Source organism: Ascidiella aspersa, chromosome 1 (assembly GCF_963924565.1).
Source record: "Ascidiella aspersa chromosome 1, kaAscAspe10.2, whole genome shotgun sequence".
Classification (NCBI taxonomy): domain Eukaryota; kingdom Metazoa; phylum Chordata; class Ascidiacea; order Phlebobranchia; family Ascidiidae; genus Ascidiella; species Ascidiella aspersa.
The window spans coordinates 5,037,820-5,058,111 of record NC_139447.1 but is presented as its reverse complement, the minus strand read 5'-3'; the positions used below and the strand labels follow the sequence as shown (position 1 = coordinate 5,058,111).

Sequence of the window (20,292 nt, the reverse complement as noted above, 5' to 3'; positions counted from 1 at the left end):
AGGACGAGAGTCACCTCGCCGTTTGGTTACGCACGACCGATCGCTCATTTTTATTCAGTCTTTGACAATCAGCCTTCTTTTCCCGCCAAGTTTTGCGTGCCTAGTCGGGCGAGACGCAGTTGCATCAGCCTTATTTGGACGTCGGTTTCCTAATATGGCGCGCGCGACTGAACTCTGTGTAAAGTTGTTTTTCCAAGTCGCAATTGGTAACTTATTGGTGTCACACTCAACCTATCACCTCAACTAAGAAATTTATGTTATCTCTGATGTCAAAGCAGCAACATGTCGTAAAATAGTACCGCTTTGCCTGTGTCGACTTGCGTCTACAATAAAACTGCACTTGTTTTACTGGCAAAGTTCCATTGCCCAGCTATCCAGTTATATACGAGGCCTGCAGGCGACCGCTAATTGTAGCACTTTGTAAAGTATGCGACTTGGCGGAGATATCGCCGCCCAACACAACCAACTGCACGCTTTAAAAATGTATTTCAACCGAATGGTTTAAGACTAAAAGTGTTTTACGTGGTTTTAATTACGTCATAAAATGATTTTCTAACCTCAGGCGTTTTTTTCTAAATTGGTTCACTCTACGAAAACCTTTTTCAAGTTGGTCGTCAAGAGTCTTTTGTTTTAATCACATATGTAAACTACAAAGTATTAACCAGTCCCTATCATTTTTGAGGTTTGTTGCTTTTCCTGTTTACTTACAATTAAAGCTTTTTTCAAAATAAGGCTGATTTCGTGAGCCATTCGTTATATTTTCTAAACTACCTAATCAATCGTCCAACAGGTGATTTTCAAAACTTTAAATGAATATCAATCCTATCTGACTTAACAGAAACCAAAGCTACTCGCCTGATTATCTTCTCCTTAAAAATCAACACCGATGTTAATTCTTTAGTAATTTAGTTCCTTAAATCTTATTAGCTTAGCAACAACCAAATGACGTAATAATCAGCTGCTTGTGCATTGTAATCAGTGGTTCTAATAGAAACAAAAATAAAATCCCCCGACCAATTTCGTCGTACGTCAAGGAAATATCAGTAATCTTTTCCTCAGAAAGGAATTCATTTTGGTCACGTATGCTTACCTGTAGGCTATGGCTTATCAAACGGCGTAAAGTGTATTTTCCGAAATCACTTAAAACTCATTGACGAATTTTAAAATGTCTCAAGGTACAGTACACTATATGTGCCTTGGACCTTGGCACACAGCTTGACAACCACTCATCTAAATAATTTAATGTGCGTTCCGTTACAGATTACTAAGGGGAAGGCTTCTTGTGTTTAAACAGTGTCACTGAGAATAATTTTTAACCAACTTGTTTACGCAAACCAATGTTTAACACTTTGTAATTACTAAACCAAATGCGATAGGATTGAAAATTTTAATAGACCTAGTTGTTTTATACGAATGTATAGTCATAGGCGTAGCCAGGGGGGCCTGAGGGGCCATGTACCCCCCCCCCCCCAAAAATGTATAAATATTTTACTCTTAATCATTTGATTTTTAACATTTATGAGCAGTACTACAACAGTCGATCACAGGCATGCCACACCTTTAATTGTCATGAATTGTTACGTCACCAACGATGTAGTTGATGTAACGTTTGCTGTACAATAATGTAGTTTTACTACTTTTAGACAGTTTTTGCTTTTTTGTATTGCGTTAACACTCAGTCGGTTGCTGCTCGAAACGGTTTGCTTGCATTGTTATTTGTGTTCGTTACGGCAGTTAATACAATGACAAAAGCTAAACAAAAAATTCCAACTTTTTGCCCCCCCCCCAAAATTTCGGCTGGCTACGCCACTGGGTATAGTAATGACAAAGTCTGTAGTTCACGTGTAGGATAGTGGTTCTTCACCCTATTGGTTTCCTACGCACGAGAAGCACTACATAATAGACCTAAATTAGCCATTTGTAAAAATAAACGAACATTAATAATTTAAACTCCTATTGAGTACAGCCCAGAGGAAAGGTTTATAACAACTGGTGTAGGAGAAGTTAATAGGGGAGGAGTATAATTAGCCACGCGAAGAAAAGTTTAGAGGTTACATTTAGAACAGGATATATCCGACACAACCGGATATTTATAAGCCGGTTCCGGACTGATTTTTCTAAACCTCACCGTTTATTGCAACATCTAAGTAAACCGAAAGTTTTAAAAGAACAGGAAATTAATTGAATCGAAACCTGTAAAAAATGTAGTCTACTTCCCATTAAGTTACAACTTATTTTAATGAGTCAAGTGATAGCACAATCGCATTTAACAACGTTTGCAAATTATTTAAAAAATGTAAAAAAAAAAAATGATCAGTAGGGCGATTATTTTTTGCCTTGTCAAAAAAATTCAAAATTTTGTCAAAATTTACACGTTAGGTCAAGATTAGTCAAAATTTTTTTGACATCAAAATCAAATAAAAATGCACATAAATCGCTCACAAAATAAAAAAAAAAACTTAAGTCAGCTTTTTGAAATTGGTCGTTCAGCTATTTTGAAATCTATCGTTCATTTTATCAAAAAAAGTTAACTTTGATGTTCAAAGTCATTTTAACCGTATTTTTTTATTAGAGCAATATGCGGTATAAAAAACACGTGATTAACGACGCCTAGGTTATTTAAAACAATGTATTTCTAACAGGTCAAAATTTTGTCAAAATATATTATTTTCAGGTAAAAATTTTAATTTTTCAGGTCAAAATTTCCTATTTTTTAGGTCAAAAATAATCGCCCTAGTTATGAAAATAAACAAAAAAGTTAATCTGGTTTATTGGGTAATAAACTTAACCAGTGTTTTTTTTAAGGTGTTTTGGGGGACCGAAACGGTCCCGAAAATTTCTCCAGCGGTTTCCCAAATTTTGGACTTTTTGGTATTTAAATGAAACACTTGCGGTCTCTTAAAACTATACTTAGCGGTCACCCAAACCAAACCTTAAAAAAAACCTGAACTTAACCATAACCAGTTTAATCGTATCCGGTAACAGAAAAATTGTTAAATACAATGCAAGCGCCAAAATGACCAAAAAAAATATCTATACCTTTAAACAACCACGCATTTTTATTGTTCGAAAAAAAAATATGTTCGCTGCACCAATCGTAAAACGTTTTAACGGTTCGACTCCCTACTGTAGAGTTAGTGAAATATATATTCGCTACTAAACTTTACAAAAAAACAGGGAATAAGTGAAAACGAAAGTCGATTTAACATTGTGGGTCCTCTGAAAAAGTTTCATGTCTATCCAAAAAAAATCCTAGATCAGCGCCTGCCTAACTTAAGTATGTGGAAGAAAGAATTTGTTTTTACCAAGCGCTATAAGATGAGTCAACTATATATTTCTAGTTAGCAGTTATATTTTATTCTTCTAGCCCCACGAGAACTCGATACATATGCTTGTAGATAAGAAGCTGAATTACAAAAAAGTGTAATTGAATTTCACCATAAACGGAATTTAGCTGTAAGTTCTGTATTTTCAAAATCAAACGAATATAGCGGTTGTAAAACAAATCACTTCAAGTGTTCACACCAATTGCATATTAGTAGTATATTGGTAGTAAGTAAAAAAATAAAGTCGATTTGTAGGCCAAATATGTTGGTAATATTATCTACAACACAAGACTTTGTACAAATCATGCCATTTTGTACACATTGTTTCGCCAACGACGAATAAAACACTTAAACAAACGAAAACGGAAAATCTTACAATTTGTTAAAACTTTAAATTGCTGATCATTGTGGACGCTAACAAATGTCATTATAAAAAAAACTCAAGTGCAAATAATACCAGGGGCAAGAATTAAAAAAGAATAAAAATTACGCAAAATGTTAGTGCGTACTTAAAATAAACAATGAAAAGTTCTTTCGCGGAACATAAAAATAGGAGATCTAGGCGTCCGTAACTCCACAGACCATGTTAGCTGGTACCGATGCATCTAAAAAAAGTATAGACGAAGGTCATTAGAAAACATAGCAAAATAGGAATATATCAAAAATACCACACTCGCAATATTATTAAAATATTACGGTTAAAAATCTACATAAAGTAAGAAAAATGTTTTAACACCTACAAAATTGAATGCCGTTTATAAACGGAGACAGAATTAAACCGGTAGACCACATGTGAGGGGGTCCAATAATATTTTAAATAAAAGTGACTACCATCGCCTTTGTTGGCCGAAACTGATAATACCAGCCATAAGACAGAAATAACAACAACATCAACGTCGTAATAATACAAAGGTTGGCGGCGAGCAAACTAGGTGGTCAACATCGAAACGGCCGATGTCAGACCGATGGCCCCCGATCTCTCATACCCTCTACCTTTATTTTGGCCATTTAGGCTTTATTCCAATGAATTTAAAGCGTATTGTGGCAGATTTAGGTCTTATTCAGACGATTTAGATATTATTATGTCCTGGATATTATTATGCATTTGGCTTTATTATGTCGTTGGTCTTAATACTACGCTTTTCTAGACTTTTCTGCTTGAGGTATTGTTGCATTTTCGGTCTTATTGCGTGTTCAAGGAAAAACGTAGACAGAATTAAACCGGTTAACCACATACCAGAGAGTTTAAGTATTTTTTAAATAAAAGCACGTTTAAAACTGTGACTAGCAACACATTAATTGTTACTTGATCGAAGTAACATCAATCGTTCAAAGTCTCTGCTAAGACAAAAAAAGCCTTACCAATTCGCTTCGGGTAAGCCAGGTTGAGATTATTCATAATCTCGATGAATTCTTCTTTGCTGCGGGTAAGTCGCGGGTTGAACTGCTTCTCTTCGGCGACCGTCGTTACAGTACAACCTTGACACGAAAAAACAACAAATTTTAAACTAGGGGCCCCCATAAACGTCTTATGTGCACCTACATACCACTCTACGTCATGTCTAAAAATTTGTAAGTTCTACGATGAACACTTTTCTATAAAGCTCCGGACAAAAAACGGTCTGAAACCTACCAAAGCAAACCAAAGAAACTAAAAAAGAATAACGGCAAAAACAAGATATGTCCCGAAAATAAATTTTCAACCAAAAAAATACTTTTTTAAATTTTGCATTGACAAAAAACATGAAAAGGTATATTGAACAATTAACTAATAACTATGGATGTTCAAAAATATCGGATAGAAGCCGATACCCGATACAAAGTGGTAGCATCTGTACTAACCCAGTGGTTCTCAACCCATGGGTACCCACATGTGGGTAATTTCAGGATAGCAGGTGGGTAATCAGCTGAACCACAATTATGGTTGTAGCAAACAACGTCCCAGCTGAAAGTGGTAGATTGCTTTATTACGTTCACTTTCTTTGATGTTTTGAGTCCGTTCAAAACAACCAGACAAGCACAAGGATATTTTATCATTTTTACGATTGTTTCGTCATAGTGATAATTTTTGTGGCCGGTTTCGCGTATTTTATTTTGATGTGACGTAATAGTAAGATTCTTCGTGTATCCTCTACCGGCTAGCCTAGCTATTTTTTTATAATCAGTTTGTTGTTAGTGTTTATTTTTAAAGGTATTCTTAGTGGAGTTGTTTGGCGTAGTGTACAGTATAGCTATAAGTGTGCATTTAGAGTTAGTGTTGAGACGAGCGAGCTATAATTTGTTGAATAACGCTGCTTTATATTTTTAGTATGGTAAAATAGCCAAGTGGATAAAATTAGATTTTGGGTAATGGGGCTTTGATCTGGACAGAAATGGGTAATAAGGGAAAAAAGGTTAAGAACCCCTGTACTTACCTGATAATTGGGTGTCGGATCGGCACCGATAGCAAATTAATATGGGAATTTCGGCCGAAGTTAAAGTTATCAGAAAAAAAGTCGGTTAACAACGGGAGGTTATTAAACTTTTTCAGTCTAAAGTAATTGCCTAAAAACATAGAAAAAATACCTTTCAATGTTTTACTTTTATCTGTTAAACTGCTAGCTTCGGCATAGTAATGACGTAGTTTCGTATCAGCTCGGATACTTCTCGAACAAATGAGTGTCAGTGTAGGATTAAATCGTCTACTATCGTACATCCCAACTTATAAAAATAAGACAAAATGGTGAAGCTAAAAAATGTGTAAGGTTTTCTAGTGGAATCTGCTATTTCGACTAAACGTTATTTCTCCAAGGCATTAGTTCTTTATCATATGTTTGCTAATTTGCCAAAATCTAATTTTAACATTCTAAATAATCTAAAACAACGATTTGACGACCTGGTGAGTGGTGGTCCACATTATTGTTTATTATCGGCGCCCTGTATTGGTAAAATAGCTGCTGGTAAAAAAAGGAAAAAATTTACCTGGCCCGTAAGCTATAAAATGAGAGTCTCTTTTTTGCTCTCTTTTTTGTGCTGAACACTTGTGGAAGTAAGGAATATCCCGCAGAAAATAAAATGTAAAAAAAGACTCTTGCTTTCCAATAAGAACATGTTAAGATTGTTTATCAAACAGGTATGAAACATAAAATATTTTCTTAAAACTTTACAGAATATATATATCGCCTTATAAATAGACATGAAATATTTTTTTTTAATTTTACAGAATATATTTTTCGCCTTATAAATAGACATCATCAGTTGCTGTACAAAAAGCATAGAATGCCCAAAATAATAGTTAATACATATATTATACATAAAATTTTAAGAAATGATTTTTTGTTTAATACCTGTTTTTATCAACAAATCTTAACATCATCTTTTTTGTGCATTTTAAATCAAGTTTGAATTAAAAACCTTTGACTGGTTGTTTGTTTTTTCTTAGTTCTTTCAGTTACCATTACTTAATTACCTTTGTAGTCATGAGCAGGATACAGCTTAAAATGTGATGGAAGGGAAAGTATTTGGGTGTGGACTGATTCATACAGTGTACCAGCATCACCTGTTCAACAATTATACAAACAGTCTGGTTTAACTACTTGGTTAAATAATGACCGGTTTAACTATTGTATTTGTACTACATAACATTTTAGCTTTATGCATTGGTTTTAATGAGCCAGACTGGAATAAAGAAACGTAGATAAGATTTTGGAGCATAATGGTTTGAGGTTGTAGTAAGACGTCATAAAAACTCTTTTGAGTTATTCAAAACGTCCAAAATGATACCTACTTCTGTATAGGTTTGATATTATTACTATGTCTAGATTAGGTTAATAATTAAAAATAGAAAAAAATTGCTGTAGATATAATGATTTTAACTAATTTTACTTCCCCGCTGAGTGAAGTAGTTTAAATGACAATTTTAGATGGTCTGTCCTTATTTAGTCACATCCCATATAATATATATATATATATATATATGTTTAAAAGCTTAACAATTAAAAAAAAGAACAAGTAAAAAAATAAATGATTTTAGCAATGTTTAATCAAACCTTGTTGAAAGTCAGTTCTTCCACAGCCTCTGATTAACAGGGCATCACCAGTAAAAGCCATATGATGACTGTGCACAACATATGTTGTACAGCCATTTGTATGTCCAGGTGTTGATCTGGCTTCAAGAGTCTGTGTCACATATTTTTTGTTACAAATTCAAAGCTGTACCATTAAACAACCATTCTGTTTTCATCTTTTATAATAAACTTTTTTCCTTTATTGCTTAAAAAACAGATTTTTATTTTAAAGTTTAAACAATATAAAACTCGAAAGCTAAATACCATTTTTATAATAAAAATATTCATCTAAATGTACCTATACACATATATATTGGTAGGAGGGGAATATTGGCCAATATTATCAGTCAATCTCTGATTTAGATTTTTACTAAAATAGCAGACTACAATTCTAACCAGTTTTCCGAAGTTTAACTTTTCTCCATTAGTCAGAAAAACGTCTGCCTTGGCACCACTTTTGTCTCCGAGAACCGATTTGCATTCCTTTGCTGTCTGCTTTAACTTGCCTGTGCCAGTGATGTGGTCAGCGTGAACATGGGTGTTGACTGGAGGCAAAAACGAAATTAATAAAAGGGTTGGCGGGACTGTCAATAAAACAGCTGAATTGTTATTTCAACTGTAGCCTTATTAAGCATTACACTACTACCCAAATGGAGGGCAGTCTCTTTGTATAAGCAATTGTGGTTTTACATTTTCCTTTCCCTAATCCGGTAAAGTTATTTGCTTCCCTATTTTGGGTGTGCATTGCATTAATTGTGGATGGAAAGAAAAAATGAAAACTTCAAAACTTACTTAACCCAGTATGCAACAGACCTGATCGAGGTCCACTGACCTTTGAAAAACACCTAAACCAGAGGTTTCAGCGCTTGGCAGAAATTCTAGGATATGCTACTTTACTAAATACAGCTTTATACTAATGGTTGAATAACCGTTTGACATTATCAACTTATCGTATGTATATCTGACAGAGATGTGTAAAAAACTCAAAAGAGCAAAATTAACTGAGTGAAGTGACTCTGATGTATACAATTACAAGACTCACCCTGAGGGCCAGCCCTTACTTACCCGTAAATATAGCCCTTATTCGCTAAATCAACAAAAAAGGAATACTACCACCAGTTGTAAAAAACATCCTGAAACATTAATTTGCTACAACAGTATAAACACAATTGTTCACCAAATAAATGCTTTAAATAACTTACGTCCATACACTAACTTTAGACCAAGTTGATCCAACAGCTTTAAATCCCGATCCACCTAAAATAAGTGATTGTTGAGCATTACAATCAATATAAAAAAATCAGCATATTTATTTCACTTGGCAGAAACATAAATTATTTAATAAAATTATTAGGCTGCTTTTTGTTAAAGCTATTAACAATATTGTACATCCATTTTTATCATAACGCCTAAAAATAAAATCTGAAATAATTCAAAGTTTTACAGATTTATAGGCAACTAACCACTTACACAATCAATGACAGGGTCTATTAGTATTGCCTGCTTAGTTTCCCCACAAGCTAGCAAGTAGGTGTAGGTGGATGTTTCCTTTTCAAAAAGCTGCAAACCAAATAAAAGGTTTTTGTGCAAACACGATATTTTGAATATACAAAAAAAAAACAGTCAGTATTTTAAAGCTGAAGCAAGCACATACAAAAATTAATATATATATATATATATATATATATATATATATATATAAATGTTTACCTGGCGAAAAATAAGATCAGAAGAAATATTCACACTTTCAACCATGTTCAACACACTAGTTTAACACTAAGCATATATCTGACTAAACAAAAAACAAGTTATGTTAATTATAAAACTATCTGTTTGCCAGTCTGCATTCTTTGGCACACCGAATATTTTTACTAAAAAATTTGTGTGAACACCTGAATTGGTACGTTGCCAACTTAAATTTTGCAAAAACGTTAATTGTAGTAGGATTTTCAACCTTGAGGTGTGCAAAAAACATATTCAACTAAAAATTTGGCATTGTACACTTGAGAACTCGGCGTAATATTTAGACTGGCCTGTTTGTTTGTATTACAGAAGGTAAAACCTAAAATCAATATGCCAGTTACACAACTTGGCAATTAACACATTGCTAATGATGGCCTAATAATTGAAAGTTTAATTAAACAGGACCCAGTTCAGGGTTATTATGAAGTGACTTGTAAAACTCTAAACCAACTACTCTGCTTCCATATCAACAGCAAAGACGTGAAGCACTTGTTGACACTATCGCGACTATATGTACGACGTATACGTGCTACAGCTTCCGTATTTCTATTTGCATGCAGAACAATTATGGGCACTGGTCTAGAATCATAGCACATTTATTTTAACACTAACAAAACGAGTTGTCAAATATTTAGGGGTCAAAAAATTATAATACCCACCCAAACGCTAACTCTCAGCCAAACCCAAATATTGTTAGCAAGTTAGCAACATAAACCCCCGGACGAAAATGTGGTAGGATTGTAGACCAGTGGCGGTATTTGTTAGTCGATAGACTAATTCTCCACTTTTTTTCCAGCATTAGTATTTTTGTCAAGTCACAGTGCCGACACCCACAACCGCACGTAGACAGCACACAAATACAAACACACACCACTGAAACGCCCATCGCGAATAGCTTGTGATTGGTTCACCCAGCCAAAAGTCATTTTCCAAATAAATCAAGGCATATGACACGGCGTTTCTAGAGTAGGCCTAGCATTGACCACGTTTTACCCAAACAGGCACTTTAGTCAAATAATTTTAAATTTCCTTTTTTGGGCAAAGCTTGTTTCTGCGTTTGTTTTTTAGCCAACCTGCAGCTAATTAATTTGCATTCTTTGTGGTCGTGAAAATGTTCGCCAAAATCTCAAGTTTTTAGTTGCATTTTAGGCGTTGGATATTTTAAACCCTGGATAAACTCGAAAAGCTTCTTGTGTGTCATTGCTGTGGTATATTCATTGGTCTCTCGTTCGTTAGTTGTATGAGCTAACTTATATCCCATTTTTATCGCCTCTCCGTAATGTTCAAATTTCGGCTATTCAATAAGCGCACGTAATTTAAACACAGTCCATTGAGAAAATAAGTTATCTGTATAGTCTTGTCCAACATTTACCGGTTACAATAAATGTAATTCCTTAATCCTGTAAAAAAACTTCCGATTTTAATTTCCTCACCACGCATTGAAGAAGTTGATTTTGAATATTTTTGCTCACGTGTGGCATTGGCGTTTGAATTCCCAAGATGAACCTTAAGCGTTTAGCACAACATCGTCACTGACAAATTGACCCTACAGTACCGCAAAAGGTTTTGCTCGTCCTTTGTTGTTTTTTCGCCAGCTTTAGTTGATAAGAGGTTATTTTATTGGCAGTGTCATCAGTTGATAAGTAAAAAGTTTTCAAAAATTATTTTCTGACTATGGGCCAACTGTATCAAATTGTTGCGATGAAACTAGGTTGACAGGAAAGGTTAAAGTCATAGCACAACGGAGCGTTATTAAACTTATTACTCGTCTGTACAACAATCACAAAAATCACCACTCGGCTGCAGGCAAAATTGCCGCTAGCTATAAAACGAAGTGCGTTGTAACGCTGAAAAATAAGAAATGGACAGCCAAGTAGTCCAGTGGCAGAAACTTTTAAGCTTGTATTAGGTTTTACCTATACCGGTACTATGTGATATTTTGGAACATAATGGTTGGAGGTTGTAGTAAGACGTAATAAGAATATCCAAGCCCATACAGAAGTAGGCTAGGTATAATTTTGAACGTTTCGAATAACTCTTTATTTTCATTTTCACATCTTTACTTCATTTTTTGTTGAAAATGAATAAAGAGTTATTCGAAACGTTCCTAATGATACCTACTTCTGTATGGGCTTTGATATTCTTATTATGTGATATTAAGTTGAAAAGAAGCGAATAGGTGAAAAGAAGCGAATAGAATATAATTTTAGCAGAATTGTTCGTTCAGTCACGCCTTCATGTGGTATAATAATGTTCATGTGTTAATAAAAAAGCCGAAAATTTGTATCTATAGAATGTATGACAAGTATATAAAAATGTAGGTTCAAAATTAGCCGACATTTTAACACGGATGTTATAAGCTCGTCTTGTTTTTACGCAGAATGGCACATGCCTGATTGTTAGCAGTAGCCTACCTATGGTATAGCGATCTGTTCTGTAGACTCTGATTTTTATAAAGTATCCGGACTATTCCGTAGTCGTAACTTTGTGGAATTGTTCGTATATGGTGTTTGCGCAAATAAAAATAGTTATAGGTATGTGTTTTTTTATTATTTTAGGATGCTTTAAAAATGTAGAAAGCAAGTGAATACCAATTATTGTTTTGTAATTTGGGGTTTTTAGGAAATGCATGCCAGGCGGGCTGCTTTGTTAGTTGTCCTTATTGGTGGAGTGTTACTTTCGTACAATCAGCTGTTTGTACCTCTAACAAAAGAAACAGGTAAGTTAATCACTTAACATAGTTGTTTAATCGTTCACGATAAGCCCCCTTAACTTGTTTACCTAAGGCTCCATACGATCAAAAGCAAACGCCACACTTATAATTGAGCCCAGCATAGCCTACCTAGATTAACTTGAAAAACGATTTCCTACAACCCAACAAACAATTAAGGAAAGGTGCGCGACAGACAAACGACTCAGAAACGAACCAAAGGTAGTGTTTACAACAGTGCTTACCAACCTTTTTCAGTTCGCGACCCACTTTTATTGCAAGTTTTATTGTGCAACCCACAATGACATATGACTATAAACGGATAAAGTAACATAAAACCTGCATCTTTACTACTGGCGTACGTACTGAAATAGTTAATGCGACACAACACATCAAATTGATATAATGTTGCATAAATGTTACGTACTGATAATGCAATAATTTTCCGATCTAATAGAAAACTGTAACATTTAGAAATGCTTTTGTGACCCACCGGAAAAAGGTTTGGAAAGCACTGCTTTACAACTTTAACCTAAAACCACATACTGTAACATGTAGTCCTTTATAAAGCGCATAGCCTGCTTAATTTCGATAAGCAGTCCTGTATAGATCTGAACGTTGCAAACCAAGGCCTCTTTTTTAGAGCGATGTTGGAAAGCCTTATAGCTGTGTAATTGGCGACGATTGTTTTGTTGTTGTGCCAACAAAAAGTTTTGTTGTACTTTAGATGCATCGCTGCAACACAGATCAGGGTATTTCAAGTCCCTAAACTTCAGTGGACCAGCGTCAGTTTTCGACGACCTTAACTGGTTTTATCCGCCTCAAACCAGCGTTGAGGCAAATCGCTCTGTTTACTACAATCGTGTGCCTAAATGTGGCAGCTCGACCATGCTGTGGGCCTTGAAGCGTCTTGCTTCTATAAATCAATTTTCACTTCAGTCCATCGACCATCATGGCACGAAAGATTTGTATGGAAGGAAACTGGAGGTATCATTGTTTGGTTGGCTAAAACAGCGGGTATATATTATACTCCAGTTATAATTTTTACTGAAAAAATTTATGTCTTACATCTTTATTTTTCAAAATCATTTTTTAAGTTAATATACTATTCGTCCCGTTAAAGCTAAAAATGATATTGATTTAATTTAAAATTAGCCCAAAGTAAAAAGTGAAGCCGAAACTTAACGGCAAGTCAAGTTATTTGACAAAATGCTTTTTAAGTGATAGAATAAATCAGTGGTTAATAACTACTTGGATAAATAAAGGCACGTCCATTTAAATACGTAGGCCTTCATTTATACTAATTTTCTTTAAAGAAGATGTTGGCGAAAACTTTAAGCGATAAACAACAACATTCTCTTGCTGTCGGACAATTTCCGTTTGTAAACTTTGAGAGGTAAGTGATAAACTAGGATATACGCTGTGTTTGGATATGTTACTTTGGTCAACGTTTTAAAACGCAGTTTCTCCAAAAATGTCTTGTCATTTTTATTTTGCGGTACATTCGCACTTTCCTGCGAAGGTAAACGAAATGTGTCGTCCCACTGCAAGACAAACTAGTAAAATGATGACTATTGAACAACCTATGAGTTTTACCCCACTACCCCAATTATATTAATGATTTTATTATAAATACCTGTATGTATATATTTAATTGTACTGGTTCAAAACTGTAGACCTTGAGTAAAAAACAAAAATCGTCAATTTACGCACGACCAAAATTTAAGTCCTTACTTAATATACCTGTTCATGTACCTGTTATTTCCCTATCAAATTACTAGATTCAACGAGTCTTACCCGCTATACATCAATGTAGTCCGGGAACCAATTGATCGCCTGGTATCGGCCTACTACTATAGGAGGTTTGGTTTCCGAAGAAATAACGGCAAATTAAACAAGTTCCAAAAAGGTCTGAATTACACGAACGAAGAAAGACAAATGGTCAGTGCTAACGTTACGTTGATGAAAATTGCTTTTGTTATAATCGGGAATCGGCGTTACGTATCAATTCATTCGTGCTTTCAATTTCGCATAAACTCTACATAACGGATGTTCAAAAACAATTGAAGGCTGATCAATTAAAACTAAAATACTTTCTCATTAAATTTGTAATTTTGGTTTATAAATTGCCTTTTTTGTATCTTATTGGAACTTGAAACTAGGATTATCACTCCATGGTGTTTTTTGTTAAAAAATTTATTGAAACTTTTTACAAGCTAAAAATCAAAGTTTACAGAATAATATTATGCACATAAGATATTTAATTCAGCCAAGTAGGGGTTATGCTTTCCACGGGTTCTGGCTACACGTCCCTCCACCTGGATCCGAACCTGACCTTGAGTTGTACCTACAGTCATAAATTCGACAGATTAACGTAATCAGTTTGAAATTGCAGACTGTCGACGAATGCGTACTGGGAAAACACGGTCGCTGCGTTCAAGAGAGTATTTCAACCTTCACGTTTTTCTGTGGCTTTGAACATTGGTGCAGGTTAGCCTAGCTGTATCAGCCAAAATTGTTTTAAAAGTATTTATTGATAAAAAGCAGGGCGGCGGAGTCGGTTGAAAATTGCCAGAGTCCGACTCCGGCCAAAAAGCAAAACCGAGTCCGACTCTCGAGTCCGACTCCGGCAAAATGTGCGATTTCGTCGAGTCCCGAGTCCGGATCAGACTCTACAGCTTGTATTCTGCCAAATAACTTAAGTAAATACGTGGATACTCAGCAATCCACTTATAGGGATTTGATATAATTCAACCACTCACAATAAATGGTTGAAAATATTCACTATGTTATTCCGCCTTTACCGTTGGCGGTGATACCAATTTCAAAATTTGGCAAAACACTTAACAGGCGTAAAATATATATGGGGACTCTAAACATTAATATAAACATTAATACAATGTCAGTGTTTTAAATTTAGTTTCACGACACAACACTTTTTTTGAAATCGATTATAAATTATTATTAAATTTTTTTATGTCGATTTAATCTGTCATATAAATGCCGCCAACTCTTTTGTGTAGGCAACGTACTTCCGAGGCCTTCAAAAAGGCGAAGGAAAATGTCGTCAAACACTTTGTAACAGTCGGAATTCTGGAGGACATGGAAAACACGTTGAAGGTGTTAGAAGCTCTATTTCCAAGGTGGTAATTTACTTGACAGAATTCAGGGTATACAATATACATTTATTAATCATTTAAATCATTGCTGCGCCCCTTTTAAATCACCAACCAATTCTCACACCCCTTCTATAACATCTTAAATAACAAAACCGTTGTAATTTTATTTTTATACAAATAAACATAGCCTATTGTAGTAACACAAGACAAAAATGTTAAGTTAGTTTTACATTTACCTAAACAAAGAAATAAATTACTGCAATGTCTGATTCAGCATCCCCGTTAGGAACAATTCTCGCACCCCTTGGGGGTGAGCGCTCCAGGTTAAGAAACCCTGCCTTAAATTATTAGTGCGCTGCGTTTTTGTGGTATAAAACTTTGATGTGTAACGTGTGTCCGGTTTGACTAAGAACATGGTTGATGAGAATGAATAACAAAAACCTGTTTTTTTTCAAATTCAGATACTTCAAAGGAATTGCGAGACTCTACTATTCATCGCCAGGTAAAGAAGAATTTATGCGCCTATTCCATATCAAATGGAATACGTTAAACTGCACATAATTCTATAGCTCAGTTTTTTATGAGCTAAATTGGTATACATGAAAAAAGTGACGAATTAAGGGTACTGTAGGCTTAAGGCTGTTATCTAGAAAATGGCCTAATTTTGCAAACCAAACTACAAAACTCACACACAAGGCACATATTGACTCGACTCAGTTATTATAGTTTTTAAGCAAAAACTGTACTGTACCGGTGCTGGATCTGTATCACTATCAGCCTTACAAAAATTTAACCTTAAAACAAATTGAGGGCCGAATTTTTCCAGGGCTTAAGGCAGTGTTTCGCAACCATTTTGGCTCGCGGCACCCCTCATAAATAATAAATAGATTGCGGCACCCCTACAAGATTTTTCCGTAGGTAAATTACTAGATTGTCACAATAAACGGAACTGGAACAACACACATCAACTCTACACAACCTAGGCAGTTATAATTTTGATTTATTCCACTCCAATCTTACACAAAAAGTTGTAAGTTCAACAAAAATCAGGTTAAGAAACTCTGGCCTAAGGCCATAGCCCTGGTAGCCCAATGTGCAATCCGGCACTGACTATAGTGTTTCATTTTGTTTACAGAAATATTCGGTTCGCGGACAAGCAATCGGAAAACACCCTCTGAGGAGGTTCAGTCGATATTACGCAAGCAACTCGCCCTCGAAGTCGACTTCTACGAGTTTCTGAAAGAACGTTTTTACAGACAGGTCCATGATATGCGATCAAGCGGAAAGATCACGTGACGCCGTCTGCTGTTTTTATTTTGTTTACTTGTCGAATTGAATTTGCGTTTGGTTTTAGGAACAGAAATTGTTTTGCGAAGTGCAAATGAAAAAATCATTATTAAAATAATTCGGAAACCAAAACAACATGAGTCCAAAAAAATTGTTTATCGGGCCACAAAAAACAAGCGATGACAGAAAGCACTCTCGATTTCTTATTCAAGTTGTCCCAAAAAACAGAAACAGTTTGCTGGCAACTAATGAAACTAAACCTTTTCCATGACATTTTTTATGCATTTTTGTTTTTTAGGAAAGCGTATGTAACAAGATTCTTACGCAATGTTTAAAAAACAATGATATGAACAAACAGGCAGTAGTATGAACACCCGTGAAAATAACCGAAGTACAGCACGAACGTTTCAAGGAGAAAGGTTTTCCTATCAAACAAGTGTTTTATGGCGACATACACTCTTATAATTCCAAGCAAAAATGCGATGTATGCCCCCTAAATGTATGTAGCCAATCTTTAAAACAAGCGCAATAAAAAATGCCGACCAAGCCAAAAAAGCGGCAGTTCAGATTTAGGCTTTTGGCTCCATATAAATGTTGCCATCTGTTTTATGACGTTTGCTGATTTCAAGCCGTTGATAGGTCGAAAAGAATATGAGTAGCCTAATGACGATTAAGATATACAGTAGTACAGGGTTCCCCAAACTGTGGTCCGCGGACCATTGGTGCATATACGTTGTACAGCAGGGGTCGACAACCTAAGGCCCGCGGGCCGGATCCGCCAATGTAATTTATCTGACCCGCAGGTTATTTGACAAAACTAGACACGAGTCCATTTCTTATACTTTGTGACTATTTTAACTATGTAAGTGCGAAACATTTTCGCGCTTTGCGTTAACGATCTTTATACATCAGGTTTGCTTACGTTATGATGCTGTCATTTGACCTAGATTATCGCTTCTTGCGCTGTGGAAAACTGACTGCCAAGAACCAAAGTGCGTCGCGTACAAAAGTACAAACGGAAAAACGTATTCAAAAATATTGGACATAGATTTAAATTTTTATTTTTGAAATATAATAAAAACTTGCAAGAAATTTGAAAGAAATGCCGGTATACCCACCCAAAAAAAATCGCCGCAGTTATTCACAACTGATTGATTTCGAAAGCTTTTGCTATCCAGTATCGTAAATCTTACTTGTCGGGCTTTGAATTTATTATGAATTAATGATTTAAGCAGAAGGAAGCAATCTCATCCGTCCCATTGACGTTGTCAGTATTGTAAATATATAAAATTTGGTTTTATTTAGTTTTTGCTTTGTATAGCGGTCCGCGAAACAACATATTTAAAAATAGTGGTCCGTGGTCCAAAAAAGTCTGGGAAACCCTGCAGTAGGACACCAGAAATGGCCCCATAACAGTTTATATAGTCACGCACGATAACTTCATACAGTCACGCACGATAACTTCATATAGTCACGCACGATAACTTCATATAGTCACGCACGATAACTTCATTGTCACGCACGATAACTTCATGCTTTCCAATGTTGGTAAGTTCAGAAAAAGTATAACCCAAAAGCGGTCTTCGACAAATTCAAAAACATGACAAGTCTTAATCGAATTTATTATAATTCAGATTACTTTACAATCAATAATGAGGGTCGATGTCATTCTAAAAAAATGCTCTTGACGCTGCTTTAATTCATGTTGTTAAACGAATCGCGGTGAATGGTGAAACCAAACTGTCAACTGCATAGGCTTGCACGACAAATTAACACGAAGTCCATAAATAGAAGCAGACGACTGCTGTGTCGATTAAGCGGTGAGTCGGCCTTGCACACAATTGAAACGACATAACAATAATGCACAACGGAAACGACACGAACCAGTTTTTGTTTTTATTTAGAGTTTAACCAAGTTGCAAGCGTCGTACACGAAACGGAGCCGGAACAGCAATTTGTTTACCATTGCTCAGAGCAAAAGTACGCGATTTATCTAAACAGGCCAAGTGCGGTTAGGGTACTAGAAGTAGGCTATTGCAAGAGCAGCGAAGCACATTGTATGCTTGGTTAGCCAACAGTAAACGTTTTACTGAACGTCAATGTTTAATGTGCTGAAAGTGTGAGCCAAAATCTCTTTATGCACTAAGTTTTAAGTATGTCTTATGGGGTCTATGTTCCTTAGGTGGGGCATCAAGTTTTTATAAGCCTTTTCAATTGCTGCCTTACTGAGCGTTATGTAGATGAACCTTACTAAGCGTAAAGTAGATTTTATAGAGTAGTGATTTTTTCAGTCTATAAATAAGATTTGGTTATTGAATTTATACTCTAATTTGATTAAAGATGCCATTTAACATATCAATAACAAAAACAAGTTAAAAAATTATATTAAAAATAGTTTACGTTTGTCTAAAATAAAACTATTTTGTATTTACTTACTAAAAAATATATAAAGTTAGGAGGGGCATGGCCTGCTAGATCAGTGCTACTCAAACTATAGGTTTCGTGAGTCATTGTTTTCAATCTATTGACTGGTAATTTATGTTAGCCGTTTGTCACAAACATAGTGATTGTAGACCATTTGTGCCAAACTAATGCGTTTGGCCGCGGGAATAGCCGTTAGGATCGTCTACCCGCCGACTTGGTTTTCTGGGGAGGTAGGACTTTGTGTGAATTTTACCGCCTCAGTTTTCCCAGCGCTGTGTGATATCTGTGTGTTTGATTTGGTTTTGTGTTGTGTGGTCTTGTACCGCCTTTCGTCGGGTGGATACCGAGAGAATCGGACGCATTTGAGCACGGTTTGCAATATCGTCGTTAGCGACCAGCTGTTGCCTTATGCGTGAGCACTTGGTGTGCATGGCTGTTTGCTTTATATTGATTGTAGTACTGTTCAATAAACGTCTTGCTCGAGAACGTAAAGTCAATCCTTATTCTTAGCAGCTACTTTGATAATTGTGTCCCAAACTGTAGTCTGCGACACCGTTGATCATCCGTGCCATGAATCTATATAGATACAAAATTTAACCGTTTGTATAAAAAGCAAGTTGGTTTATGATAAAATACTTCACACGCAAAACACACAGCAAGCCAGTGGTTCTCAACCGGGGTGCCGCGGCGCCCTGCTGTGCCATTTCTAATGGTCAAAGGTGCAGATAGATATTGAGAATTTTTAGAATCTGATTTTTTGCCAGTTGTTAAGCTTCTTAATACAACTATTTGTATGTGATTATAGACTAATATATCAAACGACCTTTTCCTACGTGCTTTAAGTTGATTGTGTTGTTCCAGATCCATTCGATTGTGTTGTTCCAGATCCCATTTTTCTTTTCAATATTTTTGAGGGGTGCCGTAAGCCATAAAAGGTTGAGAACTACTGCCAGAAGCCAACACATTTTTCAAAATATATTCCAAAACTACTTGCTTCAAGTGGTGTCCTCAAACTGAACTTAGACCAACTTGTCAGAAAAATCAATATCATTTCGGCCAACCCTATGAGTACTGATTTTACCGTTTAAGCGCCGTAATACTTTAGTTTAACTTGTGCGCAACTTGTCCGGTGTATAAAGCACAGTAATTTCGGATCTTTTTTTAACAATAAAACATGCACACATATATGTGTTAACAACTGAGATCTAGCCCTTCTGAAGTTGCTTTTTGACCAACGACTGCGGCTTACGTATAATTAGTACACCGAAAGCCATTGCAGACTCACCGAGTCTGTTGATCTATGATGCAAGCAGGGCAGACTAGAAAAACAACTAGCCTGTTGGTACTGTGGATCCCCTTCAATTGAATTGCTTGTACTAACAGATTGAGCAAGCATTGGCCTATGGTTGTTTCTCGACTCGCTCCTCTCTGAGCCTGCATAGCTCAGTTGGTAGAGCGACGGTCCCGGTTTGACCGGAGGTCGTGAGTTCGAACCTCACTGCAGGCTAGTTGTTTTTCTAGTCTGCCCTGCTTGCATCATAGATTATCAGACTCGGTGAGTCTGCAATGGCTTTTATTGTACTTATTTTAACAATGTTGCTTTTAATGTTACAGGCATATAGCTACATATCATAGAG

General features: G+C 35.7%; 3 protein-coding genes and 1 non-coding gene across 4 annotated transcripts in view; 3 read left to right on the top strand and 1 right to left on the bottom strand.

Moving 5' to 3' along the window:
- Positions 1–20,292, top strand: part of LOC146166684 (uncharacterized) — a 142,487-nt gene that overhangs the window by 35,925 nt on the left and 86,270 nt on the right. The gene's annotated exons all lie outside the window — the stretch shown is intronic.
- LOC146166693 (uncharacterized) lies at positions 3,456–9,185 on the bottom strand. Its single transcript, XM_083389332.1, has 8 exons — positions 9,083–9,185; positions 8,843–8,932; positions 8,575–8,629; positions 7,769–7,917; positions 7,355–7,484; positions 6,775–6,864; positions 4,689–4,805; positions 3,456–3,931 (listed from the first exon to the last, which is right to left on the bottom strand). The coding sequence occupies exons 1-8, from the start codon at positions 9,125–9,127 to the stop codon at positions 3,885–3,887; spliced, it is 723 nt and encodes a 240-aa protein (XP_083245458.1). The 5' UTR covers positions 9,128–9,185; the 3' UTR covers positions 3,456–3,884.
- On the top strand, positions 11,741–16,240 carry LOC146166692 (heparin sulfate O-sulfotransferase-like). Its single transcript, XM_083384548.1, has 6 exons — positions 11,741–11,834; positions 12,553–12,812; positions 14,221–14,315; positions 14,849–14,968; positions 15,406–15,446; positions 16,080–16,240. Exons 1-6 carry the CDS (start codon positions 11,741–11,743, stop codon positions 16,238–16,240), a joined length of 771 nt encoding a protein of 256 aa, XP_083240674.1.
- Positions 20,088–20,162, top strand: Trnat-ggu (transfer RNA threonine (anticodon GGU)). Its single transcript has one exon. It is a non-coding gene; the product is annotated as a tRNA-Thr (tRNA).

Coding starts and splice junctions, on each gene's coding strand:
- LOC146166693 (XM_083389332.1), bottom strand. CDS start 9,127: ATGGTTGAAAGTGTGAATATTTCTTCTGATCTTATTTTTCGCCAG. Junction 8,933..9,082: donor CTGATCTTATTTTTCGCCAG/GTAAACATTTAT, acceptor TTTGGTTTGCAG/CTTTTTGAAAAGGAAACATC. Junction 4,806..6,774: donor TCCTGCTCATGACTACAAAG/GTAATTAAGTAA, acceptor TTTCGTGTCAAG/GTTGTACTGTAACGACGGTC.
- LOC146166692 (XM_083384548.1), top strand. CDS start 11,741: ATGCATGCCAGGCGGGCTGCTTTGTTAGTTGTCCTTATTGGTGGAGTG. Junction 11,835..12,552: donor ACCTCTAACAAAAGAAACAG/GTAAGTTAATCA, acceptor GTTGTACTTTAG/ATGCATCGCTGCAACACAGA. Junction 15,447..16,079: donor ACTCTACTATTCATCGCCAG/GTAAAGAAGAAT, acceptor TTTTGTTTACAG/AAATATTCGGTTCGCGGACA.